We start from the raw sequence: 17,653 nt of genomic DNA on the forward strand, positions 1-17,653 counted from the left end.
CCCTCTTCTCTCCCCTCTTCTCTCCCCTCTTCTCTCCCCTCTTCTCTCCCCTCTTCTCTCCCCTCTTCTCTCCCCTCTTCTCTCCCCTCTTCTCTCCCCTCTTCTCTCCCCTCTTCTCTCCCCTCTTCTCTCCCCTCTTCTCTCCCCTCTTCTCTCCCCTCTTCTCTCCCCTCTTCTCTCCCCTCTTCTCTCCCCTCTTCTCTCCCCTCTTCTCTCCCCTCTTCTCTCCCCTCTTCTCTCCCCTCTTCTCTCCCCTCTTCTCTCCCCTCTTCTCTCCCCTCTTCTCTCCCCTCTTCTCTCCCCTCTTCTCTCCCCTCTTCTCTCCCCTCTTCTCTCCCCTCTTCTCTCCCCTCTTCTCTCCCCTCTTCTCTCCCCTCTTCTCTCCCCTCTTCTCTCCCCTCTTCTCTCCCCTCTTCTCTCCCCTCTTCTCTCCCCTCTTCTCTCCCCTCTTCTCTCCCCTCTTCTCTCCCCTCTTCTCTCCCCTCTTCTCTCCCCTCTTCTCTCCCCTCTTCTCTCCCCTCTTCTCTCCCCTCTTCTCTCCCCTCTTCTCTCCCCTCTTCTCTCCCCTCTTCTCTCCCCTCTTCTCTCCCCTCTTCTCTCCCCTCTTCTCTCCCCTCTTCTCTCCCCTCTTCTCTCCCCTCTTCTCTCCCCTCTTCTCTCCCCTCTTCTCTCCCCTCTTCTCTCCCCTCTTCTCTCCCCTCTTCTCTCCCCTCTTCTCTCCCCTCTTCTCTCCCCTCTTCTCTCCCCTCTTCTCTCCCCTCTTCTCTCCCCTCTTCTCTCCCCTCTTCTCTCCCCTCTTCTCTCCCCTCTTCTCTCCCCTCTTCTCTCCCCTCTTCTCTCCCCTCTTCTCTCCCCTCTTCTCTCCCCTCTTCTCTCCCCTCTTCTCTCCCCTCTTCTCTCCCCTCTTCTCTCCCCTCTTCTCTCCCCTCTTCTCTCCCCTCTTCTCTCCCCTCTTCTCTCCCCTCTTCTCTCCCCTCTTCTCTCCCCTCTTCTCTCCCCTCTTCTCTCCCCTCTTCTCTCCCCTCTTCTCTCCCCTCTTCTCTCCCCTCTTCTCTCCCCTCTTCTCTCCCCTCTTCTCTCCCCTCTTCTCTCCCCTCTTCTCTCCCCTCTTCTCTCCCCTCTTCTCTCCCCTCTTCTCTCCCCTCTTCTCTCCCCTCTTCTCTCCCCTCTTCTCTCCCCTCTTCTCTCCCCTCTTCTCTCCCCTCTTCTCTCCCCTCTTCTCTCCCCTCTTCTCTCCCCTCTTCTCTCCCCTCTTCTCTCCCCTCTTCTCTCCCCTCTTCTCTCCCCTCTTCTCTCCCCTCTTCTCTCCCCTCTTCTCTCCCCTCTTCTCTCCCCTCTTCTCTCCCCTCTTTTTTTTTTCTCTTTTTTTTTTTTTTCCCCCCCCTCCCCTCCCTGTACCTTCAGGGAACTCAAGAGAGTTTATGACTGCAGACAACTGCAGGGACTGCAAGCTAACACTTTTTTTTTTTTTTTTTTGTGGGCAGGCCTTTTGCTTTTCACATGCAGGAGCAGTCAGGCAGTCTGTTTCCCATCTGCAAAAAACCCTTTTAAACAAAGTATCTGCCACCTACTGCGTAAACTCGGAACAATAAGATGTGCCTCTCATTCATACTAGCTAGTAGCATCCTACTCCTACTAGAGATAGAAAAGACTAAGAGCAGGCCTGACACTCTGTTAATCTAGGCTTGCTTTAAACATCCCAGGCACGCGGATCTCTTGGGAGCCCACGTCATTCTGGCAGAGGTGTGGGCAAGTCCTGCCTCAGTGCTCGGCCTCGCTGCGTACCATTACCCAGACACCTCTGTGGCCAGACGTTCTCTCTTGCTAGACTTGCATCATGCTCAGCACACGCACAAAAAGTTCCTTTCTTGGTGAGCCCTTAGCTGATCTGTGTGAGTGGAGTGGAATAAACTCTAAGCAAACGTAGAAGGTCCAGCTGTTGCACACAGCGGTGCAGAGGACCACTAACACCGGCTCCGGTCAGAGCACCGCTGCAGTTTGCAGTGGCTGAGGGCTGTGGGCCCTTCTGCAACACTGCTGTTCACTGTAGGGACTCCTCTTGCTTCGCCGAGGCCCTATGTCTGTCCCCTGAAGCAATTTCCAGGTGCCCTTTCACAGAATGGGGAGTAGGGAGGGCTCACGAGCTAGGTGGGCTTATGTGGGACGGCTAGGGACCATTGATACCACCTCTCCTTGACTGCTTGTATCTGCAGCTGGTCTGTACCTCTAAATTTTATTTCACAGGCACATTTTAAATTGCTACATGTATATGAAAAGCAGACAATAGGGTTTTCTGCCTGCCAGAGACACAAATCAGGTCAGGGAAGTGAGAATAATAAAATATTGTTTAATATACTGCCACAGACACAACAGATGTTCAACTTTCTTTCAGTGAAAATGACCCCATATCATTTTATTAACTTCAGGGATGCATTAGTCTCTTCTTTAGAAAGCAGAAGAGAATACATCTATTGTACCAAAAATTAAAGAGGAAATTGAAGGAGGATGTTATCATGGCTTATTTTCCCACTACATAGTCTGTAGGACTGAGTGACGCAGTAGCACAATTTTAATTAGAGGCAGCTCCTGTCAAGTCTTACTCATATGTGCAAAACTAAACAAAATTAATTTGAACCCCAAATTAGCCATCTTTTCCAAGAAACATGAAAATCAGGCTGCTGGACTCAGCATATATTAACTGCTGAGAAATCATGTAAAGTTTCTTAGAACTTTTCTGGTGTATGCATAGGCAGGCAGACTACATGTATGGACATAACATAGGTTGAGACCACATATTTTGGTGATAGCTAAGAGCAGACAGACTTCTGTGGATAGCCAGCTGCTGTCTTGGGTATGGAAATCAGTAAGAATTAGGACAATGTAGAATCTGCAGATTATGTTGTTTTCTTTTGCTACAGCAGAATGAGATACCAGACTGCGTTGTTTGGTGCTCGAGAGCACTTTTTCTTCCCTGCTCCATTGGGTTCACTGTGTTGGTCAGATAATGCTGACTGTGAACTCCCACTAACATCAACTTTCCATGGTTTGTTGAAAGAACTGATTAGGATGGAAGCCTCTAGGAAGCCACAAAACACGCTCGGCTTTGGGGTCACAAGTACCCCTACTATAAAAATTAAGCAAACACTTGTTTGCAGGATCAGGACCCAAACTCTGGAACACATCCGTAGGGGGCAAATATCTTCCTTCAACTGCATCAACATACCCTTTTGCTTCAGAAAGCTGCAAGCTAGAAATGAGCTGAAATTATTATTTTTCAAGATGCTTCAAGTGCTTTTCTTGCTCTGTGGAGTGTGTTTTGACGTCCAATGCTTTTACTTCAAAAGGTGTTATTTGACCACATTCCAGTTTGACATCCTTATAAAAATATTTGAAGTGTTCCCAGCAATATGAGAGTGCTTTGCAAAGCACACAGCTGTTTTAAATTATTGTAGCACCTCATGATTTTGTAAGTACTTGGATTTGGACAGTTTTGTATTGTGTAGAACAATTTCATAACATTAGAGATCGTCAAATTTGATGAGCCGCAGTTCAGAAATTATGAGGATTGTGGATGTGCATGATATAGTTTTTTAAATTATTAAACTTTTGAAAGCCTGTAACAGCATCACTGACAGGGTTTACCCACCACCCTCCACTGTTCCTGGGCTCAGTTAATAGCTGTAAATGAATTAGAATGCTACACAACTGAAATGCAGGCTACCATAAGGCAGTAAAGAGGGACTAATTGTAATGGTTCAACTACCAAGATTCAAGTCTGCTGAAACAGGACTTAAGTGCTTCTCTAGACTTTTAGTATCTGTTTGGCTTCTCTACGCTGCAAAAATGCTTTAAAATTCAGTTTTGCTTATTTTATGGTGTAATCATTTGTCTATGCTGACTTGCTACGTTGACCCGTTAGGTTCAGAGACAAGAATGAATTGCAGCACTTAAGTTATTACATGTCTGTTGAGCTCTTGTCAGTAGTTAGTTACAGGAGGGCTCTCAGCCTGCCCTCCCTGTGATCTGGTACAATGAAAAGGATACTTGCAAGACAAGGGAAGGGTTTGTGTTCAGTTGTGTTGCTTCACAATTTGGAGATGAAAATTACATGCAATTAGCAGGGGCTCAGCTGGTGACCACTGAGTTGTCAGAGGTGACTCAAACATCTCTCTAAGCTCTCCTTCATACTATAAATCTTTTCTCATTTGAATTAATCCAGATAAAACCTGCTAAAACTGGTAAGACTGGTAGTCCATACAGAATAAGTATCAATGTAAGGAGTTACTGTAGAACAGCTATTGACAGACTAATCTTCTAGATACGCTCCTAGATATCTGCCATTGTAGACAATCTCCAACATAAGCTATTTAGACCTTTACTCTATGACTACTCCCTCTACTTCTTTCTTTTAGTCTGATTTAGAGTAACTCTTCAAGCATTGATTTTGAGATTTGAGCACAATCTACTGCTAAATGACAGCAGAGACCTTCTGCACCATTACATCCAAACAACCCTCTAAGTAATTTTTTTCATAATAGCTTCACCTTTGACAGATAAGACAGACCAGAGGTATAGTCCAATGGCCCGTTATTCCCATCACTACTTAACTTACTTACAAATCTAAGGTTTTGTATTTGAATAACATTTTTATAATCTGTGTAGCCAAGGCTGTACACTAATAATTACCATAACAAGGGGTGGTGTAATCCACAGCAGTAAGAGAAGGCAGGTATAACTAATCATATAACATGACCGCTACTGGGTTATACCTCACTGTAACCGTAGAAAGTATTATCTGTTAGCACCAATGTTAAACTAAACCAAACTATGGCGAGTGATTTGTGAATCTTCTGCAGTGCAGCTCTGACAGCCCTTTGGAAGTATCTCTGTAGGATTTTCACGTAGCAACAGTGAAGAAATTAGAAGATGCAGTAATAATTCATTAATTTTAAAGCTACTCACCTTTTAACTATATATGACTTCATACAAGCTTGGGTTACAGCAGAGATCCCTTCTGCTACTTTTATTCTACTTTTTTTCTGCCCTTTTGAGTAATTTACCTCTTACAGTGCCTGTGCTTTATTTACAAGCAGAGGAACACCTGGTTCATATTTCTAAGTTATGCCTTTCAGGTGAAATGTCTGCTGTTTGAGAATAATCATCTGTCTCCCTTTAGTCCTTCAGGCTTTTAAGTAGAAACATTTGGGTTGTTTTTAATTCATTTCTGGAAGAATCAAGATGAAATTTATCAACTCTTAAATTGTAGGTTGTAGCATTTGGAAGGTTCTTTTTTATGCCAAACAGATGAAATGCATAACCAGCTTATTTCATCCAGGCTAGTCTGCAGGGTTTCAGACGTTCAGAAATTCAACCTTTTGAAATGTTGTCTTCAGGCTTTTATGCCTCAAGACAGACATCTCAAGACATATTTGCACAAGATGCCATAGAAGTTAAAAGCCTCTGTCTGCAGTGAGCCCAAATGACATCGTCCCATCCCTCCGGTCTTACTCCACGCAAACCTACTCACAGAGCCCCCACAGAGGATCGCTTGTCCTTTTCTTTAATTACTTGGAAGAGAAGGGAAAGGCACATTCTGTCTCTTACCCAGGAACTCTAGTCTCAAACCCAGACTATCACCTCTAGTCATAAACCATCTGCCATAACACTGCACTGCTTCTAAGGTCTTTTGTGCCAGCTGGTAGACGGAGGCAGCAGAAACAACAAAAATGACCACCACCAATGATTTTTGTAAAGTAACAGTTAATTGAATTCCTTCCATTAGTGACATTGAATACAATATTAAATTCTGCATTAAAAACCTAGGAAATATTGGGACACCTACCAAAAAACACATTTCTTTTAATTTGTGATGAGCTGACAGATATTTAGATGGTATAGAGGTTATCAATCAGTAATGTCTTAGAAAAATTCCTGATGTTTAGCATTAAGAGCAATACTGGAATTTGCTGAAGTCAATGAAGGTGCTCATGTCTATCCAGCCAAGAGCTCAATGTTGGGGTATAATTGTTATTGTGAAATCATACCGAGTCATCAAGCTGTCAAGGAGTACTTCACTGACAATAAGTTACACTGAAATAAAAAAAAAAAAAAAAAAAAAAGAGAAAATAGATCACTATTAGAAATGCTTTATTAGCATAGCTTTACTTTTTAAACCTCCAAATAAGATAGCCAAGCCAGTGCTCTGCAGTCACCCCAGCCTTCAGATAATTTTCTAATTCAACAGAAAAAAAGCACCTCCCCAAAATGTACAGACAAAGCTAGAAAGAGAAGTATCATATTTGTTGTAACGTACATGAAGTTTTGCATCTGTATATTTGCTTTATTATGCTAGCCTTTGACTGCTTTTCTTTTTCTATCTGACTGTTACCGTTCTCCCCAGAGGAGGCAGCGTGTCATGAACTGAGGGGATAGAGCTTATCAAATCCTTGGGACATCTTTCAAAGGAAAGAACAAGAATTTAAATGTAAAGCTGCACTTCACAGGCATCACTAGGATCTCACTCATGCTCCTTGGCTTCAGAATTCCTGCAATTGCATTATTCTCCACTGAGCTATGAGCAGGATGAGAACTCACTTCAAAGTCTGCCAAGGTGTCGTCTTAATTATTTCACTCTAGGAACTTAATCCAGATTTTCCTGTGCAGGATATTAATTTGCCAGACAACGTTAAGAAGTTGTGCTTTAACTCTGGATCGCTTTGACAAAATTCTAAAATGTGAAATTAATTAATGGAAACCCTTCCCTACATTTTAATTATGGCAGTGTCTGCACAGCAATTTGCCTAAAACTTGGAGCTATACACCAGCCCTTAGCATCTTCTCCCTCAAGCCTCTTCATCCTAACTCTGAGCAGAACACTGCTTTTCACAGATGTTTAGTTTGCAAACTCGTAGTTTATAGCATCTTGCCTGACAGTAAAACCATTTGTCATTATGATCAAGCTAATACTATTTACTTAAATATGCTATAATCATTTTGTGTTGATACACAGTATTAACCAGTTTCCATAGCTACAGCAGACAGAACAATTCAAGACCTTAGGGTCTCCTGAGAGTTCAGAGCCAAGAGAAAACTACTCTTGAAAAGGTGATGGGATAGATAGGAAGAGATTGTGATGTACAGCATTAGATGTGCAGAGATAGTCAAGTATATCTCGCAGCTTTCAGAAAGCATGTTATCTGTTTGAAGTTCCATCTTCAAAAGCCTAAGCAATATTTACTTTGCTTTCCCTTGTTCATTAAAGTGTTCTATTCCCTGTCAAAAGTGATTTATGGACTCTGTTGTATCACTAAATCTCATTACTGACTAACACTTCCTAGTAAGGGGGATGAGAAGTCTTATCAGTAAAATACTGTACAGCAGCTATGCACCAAAGGAGGAATACAGTGTTGGAGTATGTCTACACTGCAGTCTCAATGTGCCTGCAGTTTGTGTAGACTAGACCTAAGACTGCTGGCTGGATGCTGATGACATGTACTGTCATCTGCTGTGAAGCAGCAGAGCTAGCCAAGGATTGTCCATATCAACCTGTGCTGTAGTTCTTCCAACCTGTATCTAGCTAGCTCAGGACTGTCTACAGAAAAAGCAGTCACAGCTCAGCTGAGCACAGACATTCCTTCCATTAAAGGACATCCATTAATGTTACATCCATATTTTGAACTTACACACTGTAGGAGAATGTCCTGATAAAGGAAGCATGTTTAAGAAAGATAATAAAAAATAACATATAAGGGAGTATAGAACTAATTAAAGAATGGAAAGAAAAGTAAGCTTTCATCCTTCAGGGTATAAAGTAGCCACTTAAACTTCCTAGTTCTTTCTAGGAAGAAACTTTCTAGTTCTTTCATTCTTCAATATGCTAGGTTATTTTACCTCTTCTTTCAAGCCTTACTACAGCCACTGGCAGACTGAAGTTAGTGGGATGGATTGTAATTAATTCTCAATTCTGTGCTTGTAAAAGTGTAAGGTTTTTCATCCTTCTTTATGATCTTTTAAGTCCAACAGACTGTAGGTTAGAGATTACTAATCATGTAGTAAGGCTCATTTGAAAACCCCTGTAAGTGGATCCAATTACTATGTAACTAGGTTTTGACAACTATTCTTTCCACTGACTCGCAGAACAAAATCCATGCCTTGAATACTGTAATGGAAAAATTAATTCCAAGATGGAAAGTACTATTAAACCATATTGTCTACATGACATGAAAAAACAGCCAACAGCCAGATTATATTAACTGTCACTAGGCAATCTTGACTGAAAGTACTGTTTGTTGCTATTCTGAACTTAGTGCTACCTGGAGCAAAGTGTCTATTTACATATTTATCGTTCGATAGCTTCTGACCTTAGTTCTCATCCCTGTTCTTTCACTGCAGTTACATCCTTGCTCTGGGGCCAGCAGGTACCATGCTCTCAGGTATGTGCATTATTCCACCAGCAGTGCAGAGTGTTTGTCTACAAATTCTCTGCTTCCTCAGAAATGAATTTGCATCTCAAACTATTGACTGTTCAAATGGAAAGCATTGTAATCTGTTTCCCCAGAGGGCTTGTCTGCAGTAACGCAACTTGCCCTGCTTATAAACAAAATTACTAGAATAACATTTTTCAAAAAGCAATTTCAAACACACAAAAAAGTTAAGACCTTCATGCATCTTTTAACACAGGTTTATTGTTAAGCTGAAACCTTCTCTGACAAGTGTCAGCCCTGAGCAACTTTTGTTAAAAAACCAAAAACACCCAAACAAAACAAAAATAACTCACAGAGTTAACTACAGACTTTTAAGGGAAACACTGAAGGATGCCTCAACTACTGTAATTAAGCTCACTCTGGAAGTTTACAGAAGCAGAATAAATGAAAAAAACCTCACCCCTTTTCTGAGGAGGGATATTCAGTATAGACTGTAGACACAAAGGTCTGAGAAAACAGGTCTTGCTGTACTCTTGACAGATCCAAAATTATATGAGCAATGCATCCACCTTATAATCTCAAATGAAACACAGGGTCCCAGGCACCTATTCTTCATACATGATTAGACTGTAGATTGCATAGGCATTACAAGATACATACTTATTCTTTTCAGAATTCTTTATGAGTAAAAGTAATGAACTTTAATCAGATACCTGCTCTCATGTTGAACAAGTACTTACTTTTCAATGTTGTGCTTTGAATTTAAAGACACCTGGAAAGTCAAAGGCTTGGAAACATCCATAGGGTTGATTCCTGTCAGATCTTTCTATTGCACTGGAACAATCTAAGAAGTGAATGTAACTAAATTCAAACTGTACACTTCAAGGTATTTCATTAATGAGGTGCAGTGCTCAGTCACAAAGTTAATTGATTAGTCCTATTTCTGTGACTGGAGTGGAAACACTAAAAGATAAGATGGGGAGGAAGAATCAGCTAAGCCTTTGAGTCACAAAAAGGCCTTATCCCTTTGATGAAAAGTGTCAGATTAATCTTCATAAATGGTCATAATTACTTGTGCCTGGAGCTCAGCCAAGTCATTCCAAAGAAAAATTAAATTATACAACTGATTGCATGTTCAGTCTCGTCTCCAGAGTGTTAGAACCCCCACAGCCCTACAAAAACATGCAAACATTTACTATATGCTTGTAACGGTAAAAGACATTTGCCTAAATATTGAGTAGGCTAATCTAGTATTTATTATCTTTTTCCTTAATAATAGTTTCACTAAAGCTTGCCTGCACAGACTGTCACAGTTACTATTAGACACCTAGTTTCCTTGGTAATCTGCAGATTACTCTCCATTCTTCATTAAACTCAGTTTTAACTATAATTAGCAGACCTATATCAGATGGGAAATTTATGAATGTTGTTGAAGTATTTTTTCCCCAAGATCTAAAATTTTTCAATTAATTAAGTTCACTTACCGGAAAAGGATTAAGTACACAGACACCGAAGCTGATGACATCTAACGCCAGAAGCAACACTCCTCTTGGAGGTTCTGAGAATAGTACTAGTCCTTCAGAAGAAGGAACACTTCTAAAAGCAAAAGCTTCATAAATCTAGTAGAATACTACTTAGCAGGCACAATCCAGTTCTCTGCTGTGATTATATACGCTTAGGAAATCAATGAACTAAACATGAAACACAACAGATTCACTCCTGTATCAGAAGTAACGGCATACATTCAAGAAAGAAATTATTTGGTCCCTGTATGTTCCTTATGCAGCTTATACCATCTTAATACCAGGCTTTTTTAGCTGGTTATAAATGGGATATTCCAGAAACATAGCATATGGAGCTTTTAAAACAAAGTTAGAAAAGGAAACTAGCTTTTCCTCATATGAGATGTTGCTTACTTCTTTTCTTTAGTTACTCCAATTTTAAATCATGCTAAGTAATGTAATAATAGCTGAAGCGTCTACACTGATTTATCTTGGCAAAGACAGGACAGCTTGCATACCACTATATTATCTGACAAAACTAATAGGATGCCAGTGTACATTTAAAAATGTAATAGCATTCTACTGTATATTTAGGAAATAAAGGCTAAAGAACAAAATATTTGTAGTATAATTTTATTCACCTAGAAACACAGGGTCAAAAGTCACAGCATGGAAGTTCATTTTATTTTGTAAACTCATTAAAAAGATGTCCATGTACAAAAGGACATTTTAACAACGTAAATGCAGACAAAGGAAAATATAAAGGTTCAACACATTAATAAAAAGTTGAGTTTTTATTTTCTTTCTGCGTAATTCCTTGCATCTTCCATACCAGTCTGCACACAATCTTAAGTACAATTGTTAGAATCATTAAAATTCAAGAGGCTGAACATAAAACCATTTGCTCTGCTATAGGAATGTGTTGCTGAAAGATACAAACCCTGTAGCATGTTAGCTAGAAGTAAGACACAAGACTGAAGGAACTGGCTGAAAGGCTTCTAAATTGTTATTGCGCATTCATCTTCTGAGAATTCAATCTCAGTTTTCTTTCTGCAAATATTTAGAATATTCCTTAGGGAAGTAACAGCGTTAGACTGAACAGTGCTTTGTCAAAAGATGTATGTTTTCATATTGCCCTAATACATCTAATGCAGATTCAAAAATAAAAACATTTCTGAAGTAAAACCATTTCAGTCCCAACAAGTGTTTATTGTGCACCAAAATTTACAGCAGCTGTATGACAAGCTACTGTGACTTGTAATTCAGTCTTCAGTATTGGATACTCTTGACTGCAAGTTTGGACTTAAATCCTCCAGAGACTGCCAGTGAAAAGACAATTACAGAACTACATTTCTTTTTAATCTGAGCTAATCTGCAGTTTACTTTGTCCCTGTCCCCGTCCCCCCCCAGATGACTCTCAGGACTGCAAATTTATTCTTGTAACCACTAGTTGAGGTTTTTTTTTTTTTTTTTTTTTAGATGTTTTCTTTCCCGTGTCCTCAATGTAAGCTTGCGACTGTTGAGTGTTTCTCTAGATCCACTGTTCTACACTAAGCAGAGTTTTTCAGTCAGGAACAACCCATGTCACATGTGACTCATTATACTCAGTTTCCAAATATAAGTGTCCCAACTTTCAAGAGTTAAGTAAACATCTCACGATTAACGAGAGCAACTTGAATGCCTAGAGTTAATACGCTTCCAAGATTTGTGTTTGTCCTCCGCCAGGACGTAGTGCAAGAAACAAGCCCCGCCAACATAAGGCACTTACCTACGTTACACGAGAGGGGGCAGGGGCGAGAACTCTTGTAATATACAAGTCTATTAAGAGTCTCACTGGAGAAAACATAAGATCTCGCAGACTCAGGGTACACTGCCGCTTCATTGTGTGCTGCTGTAATAAAGTCTGCTCTGTAACAGTATCAGATCCTCCCATTGGCAGCCACTTCATTAATCTTTGATTTTTGATGATCGTATTTCACAGAAACAATAAGGAAAAGCAAGAGGGTTGCTCCTTGGATAGCAGCCAGCAAAAAAAAATAATAGTTTAATTGGCAGCCATTAATATTACCTAGAAAGAATTGGGGAGAAAAAAATAAACATTAATAAAGAGTATACAAATAAAAATGTCAATCCTTTCAAGCTTAAGTAGTGAAGACTTTTCTGCAAAGCATGGGCAAAACCAAACCAAATCACATTTCCATTTGACAGCATAGTTTCATTTTTAATTATCCAGAGCAAAAGATGGAACTCCTGAGGAAGATGTGCACAGTACAAGGATTGCTTTCTTTCATGCTTCAATGCCTTAGACCAAGTACAGTCCCTGAAGAAGCTCATACGCTGTTACTGCACAATTTCTTACAAAAAAATTGCTGGAAGCTCCTCCTACCACTATAAGACCTTTGTGCAAACTAAGACGACATACATATATAAGTGGGCATGTTTCATGAAAGTCAAAACAATTTTAAAAGGCTAACAGGCTAATAATCTTCCTTTCTTCCCCCTCCATCGCCCTTGTTTTTTAAGTCTGGTTTCTTATGCTGCAAAATTGCAATGCTTTGCTGACTTCAGATAAAACAGCTAAAAACCTCAACGTGTATTTTCATATATGATTTACTTTCTTTGTAATGTAAGTAATAACAATCACTTATCAATTTTTTGAGGAGACAACTCATTTCAAAAGCAAAAACAAGAAAACATCCCTGTGCTGTGGCCACTAAAGGGACTTGAAAAAGAAATTTCTGGAAATAAAGCCCTGGACTTGTAAACTGTTCAGAAATGGCTCCCAATGAAATGCAGCATTCAAGATAGAAGCAAAGCTACAGTCATACAGGCTAGTAACTGAAAGCCTTTACCATCTTCACTAGGTATGCTTTTAAGGAGCCTGGAGAATACAGTGCAGGGATAAGGCTTTAGTCAAGAAAAAAAAAAAAGTAAGTCTCTTATGTTTTACAGCTTAATTGAAACAGGTAAAAATATGATTTTTTGGGGGGTACTATATATACTAAAGAGTCCTCTCTGGGAGCCTTTTCAGGCCTGCTTAATGCTATATGGTCTTTCTGCATCTGGAGGCCTGTAACTCCCTTCTCTGCTAAGTCAAAGATAAAAGAATCAAAAAAATGAATGCTATTAAGGAAAAAGTTTGGCAACGCTGTAGATATAAAGAAAGCAATTACTGAGATTTTATCTCAGTCTTTGTTTGGAACAAAATTTAGAATTCATGAAACCATACATTGTTTCTTTTTGGTTCAATTCACCTTTGATACTCCCTCAAAGTTGTTATAAATTAGTGATTTGTACCACATTAAATAATGTTAAATTAAGAAAGTTCATTGTTAAAACATTACTCCTCTATTAAGAAATGTGCACTAACTATTGCTGTACTTCCAAGAACAATACATTGTGGCTCATTTCCAACATGCCACATGAGCCACAGCCAATCGGACCATTATGATTATCAAAAAGGTTAGAAAGAGTAAAAATAGTCATGTATACGTTGATCCTAGCAAGCTGTTCATGGAGCATGCCTATAAATGCTCAGATTAAATTACTTTAATTACTGAAATTTAAGATTCAATTAAATGAACTTATAATAAAATTAAACGGAGTCTTTCCTTGACATTTAAAATACAATATACATGTGAATCTCCATTTCAAGAGCAGACGTGTTTAAAGAGTAGTAATTATCCTTTATGAGATGGGATATTAAACCCAGGAAATCTCAGTTTTTGTCAGAGAAATAACAGTCATTTAAATGGCAGCAACCAACACTGAAGTGCCAGCAGAGTGAACTTTCTCAGTAGATTTTGGAAGCAGTCAGTTACCTCAAATGATATCACAAGTTAGCATAAGTAGCAGAAACTCGGTGCACATGCTTATAGTTATTATACAGCATCTAATGAAAAAATTCAGAAGTCATTCATTCATAAAGACTCTTCCTTATAATTCCTACCCTGGAAGACCTAAGTAAATTTTAGATGTGAACTGGATAACTTTTAATAGTGTTACAAGAAATTAAAATTGAGTTACAAACAGTTATGATATAAACAGTTAAAACAGTAGCTCCTATGGATGCTACAAATCAAAATTGCCCACTGAGTGCTTTAACCTTGAGCCAGATGTATAGCTGCTGAGAAGGCTCGACTGTATATCGAGTCTTTGGATTAAGAAAGGTAGAAATATCCAGTTCTGACAGCTGTCCAAAGCACAATCCACTCAGCTGACAAGTTTATTCAAAACAGATGACCAATGAGTCATGAAAGGTAACATCTTCCAGTTCTAGCCTACTCTGGACATATTTAGCACAACCTAAATATTTTACCAAGAGAATATTAGGCACTGTATTCTCTTGGGCTGCTTCAGAAAACAAAGGCAAGAGGCTAAAACAGCACCATCAAATACCACACATATTAATTTGTATGAAATTATTATCCTCCTATTGAGCCCTTATCAACTGAGTTATCTCTATATAGAATTGCAGAAAAAGATGCTCTTTTAATTTTGAAATTGACTGGGGGGCGAAAAGTCTCAATGTGATTAAATTTTCATTTGGTGAGGACACTTCCATAAAGTTAAGGCTACTTGTCATCTTTTGCAGTTTTTTAAAGAAAAGTGATAAACCAAAGATGACAACTTATGGCATATGTACTGTTCCAGACAACATTACTTTTTGGTAGCATGCAAATCAAGTTTAAATGGCAAATTCTCTCATACCAAATTTAAAGTAAGTTTAGGTTGCACTTTTAAGCCATGTATACACAGTAGGTCTAGCATATGTTTTAAGAGCTTTTCACACTCCTTCTGTTGGAACTAATTAGCCCATTGATGATGGTATGATTTTCTGAAATTCCCAAGGTGCCACCTACTGGTGCCAATAATTATTTTTAACTTCAACTGGCAATACAAAGCCGACGATACATTGCACTTTAAGAGTATAAATAGCTAGCAGACAGAAATGCAAAATTAACTCATGCTAATTTCAATGAAGCCTCTTGAAACTAGGAAGCTGAATAATCACTAAGAAAGAGATGGATACATTTTATTCCCCATAACCGCAGGAAGTAATTTCAGTACTTCATACCAAATATATTCTTCTTCCACACATAATTTAAATATTTTTTACTAAAATAATACAAAAATTCATAAGTAATTTCTAGTGATGAAACACAGTAACAGCTGAGCAGGTAATTGACAGGCCTTACAGAGGCAAAACACTACCTGCATGCTTCCCATGCTTTCAGGAGGACAATGTAACATTTTGCATAGTCACATCACTTACTTTATACTTGCATGCAAAATGAAACTTTGTCTTTAACAGAACAGTAGACAAATTTATATTTTTAAAATAATAACGGTGCTAAGACTTAAGAGTTCTACATGCTTGATGCTTAACTGCTTCTGAAGGAAGCCTTCTACTTTATAGACTATGAATATACTGAAAATAACTTACCAAAATCCGTGTGATTACTCATCCAGCCAATTTCTTTAATAGAGACCAGTGCTAACAATCCAGAGCCAACAAATGATCCAATCCCCGAAAAGAAAAAAAACAGCCCCATAATAGCACTCTGCATAGATTTGGGAGCAGCTGAATATGCAAATTCTAGACCTGTATTAAAAGATAAAAAAAAAAAATGCTAAGATCTAAAAAACAATAGTAGTTTGTTCTAGTTTAGTGTTACAGAAGTTACAGCTGTATACTACTTCTGGTATGTTAAAGACCTAAAACTAGCCTTGGATTTCAGGAGACAGGGAATCGAGGTAGTGAATCCCTATCAGTTCCCAGTTCCCTCTAATTGCTTTATGAACCCTGTTAAAGGTCATCAATATATCAACCCACTAAATGGACAACATCTGAGACACGCACTTTGATCTTATTAATATTACATATGTAAAATAAAGAAATTTTCTGAGACAGCATATTCATTTTTCTATCTAAAATTATCCTCAAAGAAATTTATTAAACTAATTCTAACCTGGCAAGTTCCATGTCTCCCATTTCACTTGTTTCTGTATTACCTATCTGTTGTGCAGTATTTACAAATCACACGGCATTCCCTGCTGAGAACAAAGTACACAGGAACTGAGGGTCACTCTTGCATTGACCACAAACATTTATTTCTCACAGACTCAGGGTCTGTATCTCTGAATGTGCAGACAGAGAAATTAATTGTAGCTGGAAAGGCAGTAATTAGTTTTAATTTAATTTTGATCTAGAATTCTCTGAGCTCATTGCTTGCTGGCCTATTCTTTTTAAGACTTGCAGAAATGGGACTTCAAATTTAAAGTATCCTTACTCAAATTTCAACCAATAAAACCAAGCAAAACATACCAGTGACATCAATTTGAAAATCTGTGCTACTGAATTTGACTACCAACAGAACACACTGGGTTAGGCTCTGCCTTGCAAAGACTAATGCCCATGATTAACTCTCCTTTTTAGAATAATACTCCTGTCAAAAAATCAAATGGGATTATTCACAAGAGACAGTCAAATACATTCTTTGCAGAGGTTTTTCTCTGACAGCTGAAATGCTTGTTTCAAAACAGTCTGCTTCGTACTGAAAATTAATGCTACCTCATCTAACATTTTTTCTTGGCACAGAGAGCATTATAGACCTGACAATGGCACAAATCTTACGTCTTGCATAATACAGGTATGCTTTATTTACACCATTAGTGGTATTTGACTTTTGCTACTCCAGACAGAGTTTAATAGAAATACACTGGCGTTCCTTTTCAAGAAAAGGCTTAACACTTCAAGCCAGATAGGTCAATTTGCCTGTTGTGAGGGCAGAACTTTGTTCTTGTAAAAGAAACGGAACTATATGTTCTCACTGATCTAACACCACTCTGCACTGCCACCTGAGAAACCTCTGACAACCAACACACTGCTTCTCTTTTCCTTTGCAAAACACGTTAGAATGGGCCAACAGCGACCTGTCCGTGATTCTAGAAGGGAACTGAAACATTCTTCGTGCAACTCGGCTGTGTGGGTTCCTGTAAATTCAAACCATAATGAGAGAATCGCTACAGAGATGGACAGACATCTGCAAATGGAGGGGGCGGAATTATATTTATGTTGAGAATTAAAAAGTCAATTTTTTTTCCTACGCTTTGCCGCTAATATAACAATTGAGATTTTTCAAGGAGTATCTTTCTGGCCAATCTCACTTAAAGAAAAAAAAGTAGACTACTCTCAGGATACAGTAGCTTATTTTTTAACCTCTTGTTGAGTTATCATAGCTGCCACAAGTCTCAGAGTATCAGTCACATTTTGGTCACCAGGCTTTTGTACATTCTGCACAAGTTAAACTCAAGTGTATCACATGAAAGGATCTGGCCCATTTCTTCTCTTGTTCATTTTACAGATATACTGGACGCGAGTGTTACAGCTGGAAAAAGATGTTACGACTCAAAACAAAAACCAAAATGGGTGTAACACTATACACTTTTTGCAACAAAATAAGGCACGTTTCTAAAGTTGAATAATGTTTCCAGCAACCCTAATATTTAATCTGACATAAAGAATAAAAAAATCTTTTCTTTGCCTTCGGAGATATTTTTGCCTGCTGGCAGCCATTGATAACGATTTCATGCTACCTCAAACAAGCAGTTTTGAAATGAAACCCTCTAGTTGGTGTTGTCATGTGAGATTACGATTCCCAGTTAAATAAGGGTGCTTTAAGAGGCTTGACAGAATAATACAAAAGATTAATGCAATGTGTGTTA

The 17,653-nt window shown here is 39.0% G+C and overlaps 1 protein-coding gene and 1 long non-coding RNA gene across 4 annotated transcripts in view; one reads left to right on the forward strand and one right to left on the reverse strand.

Annotated features, from left to right (window-relative positions):
* The window catches only part of LOC138687461 (uncharacterized), a 43,723-nt gene extending 26,393 nt beyond the window's left edge, over nt 1–17,330 (forward strand). The window contains exons 2-3 of the long non-coding RNA XR_011326641.1: nt 16,527–16,578; nt 17,293–17,330. This is a non-coding gene — a long non-coding RNA (uncharacterized lncRNA). The remainder of the gene's footprint in view (nt 1–16,526; nt 16,579–17,292) is intronic.
* Nucleotides 10,543–17,653, reverse strand: part of SLC15A4 (solute carrier family 15 member 4) — a 31,412-nt gene continuing 24,301 nt past the window's right edge. For 2 of the 3 annotated variants that reach the window (XM_069794891.1, XM_009916225.2), the window contains 2 exons: nt 15,372–15,530; nt 10,543–11,993 (listed from right to left, as the gene is read on the reverse strand). In XM_069794891.1, coding sequence (XP_069650992.1) covers nt 11,845–11,993; nt 15,372–15,530 — 308 coding nt within the window. In that variant the 3' untranslated portion in view covers nt 10,543–11,844. The remainder of the gene's footprint in view (nt 11,994–15,371; nt 15,531–17,653) is intronic. The other variant, XR_011326640.1, reaches the window with a different exon arrangement.

Source organism: Haliaeetus albicilla, chromosome 10 (assembly GCF_947461875.1).
Source record: "Haliaeetus albicilla chromosome 10, bHalAlb1.1, whole genome shotgun sequence".
NCBI classification, from domain to species: domain Eukaryota; kingdom Metazoa; phylum Chordata; class Aves; order Accipitriformes; family Accipitridae; genus Haliaeetus; species Haliaeetus albicilla.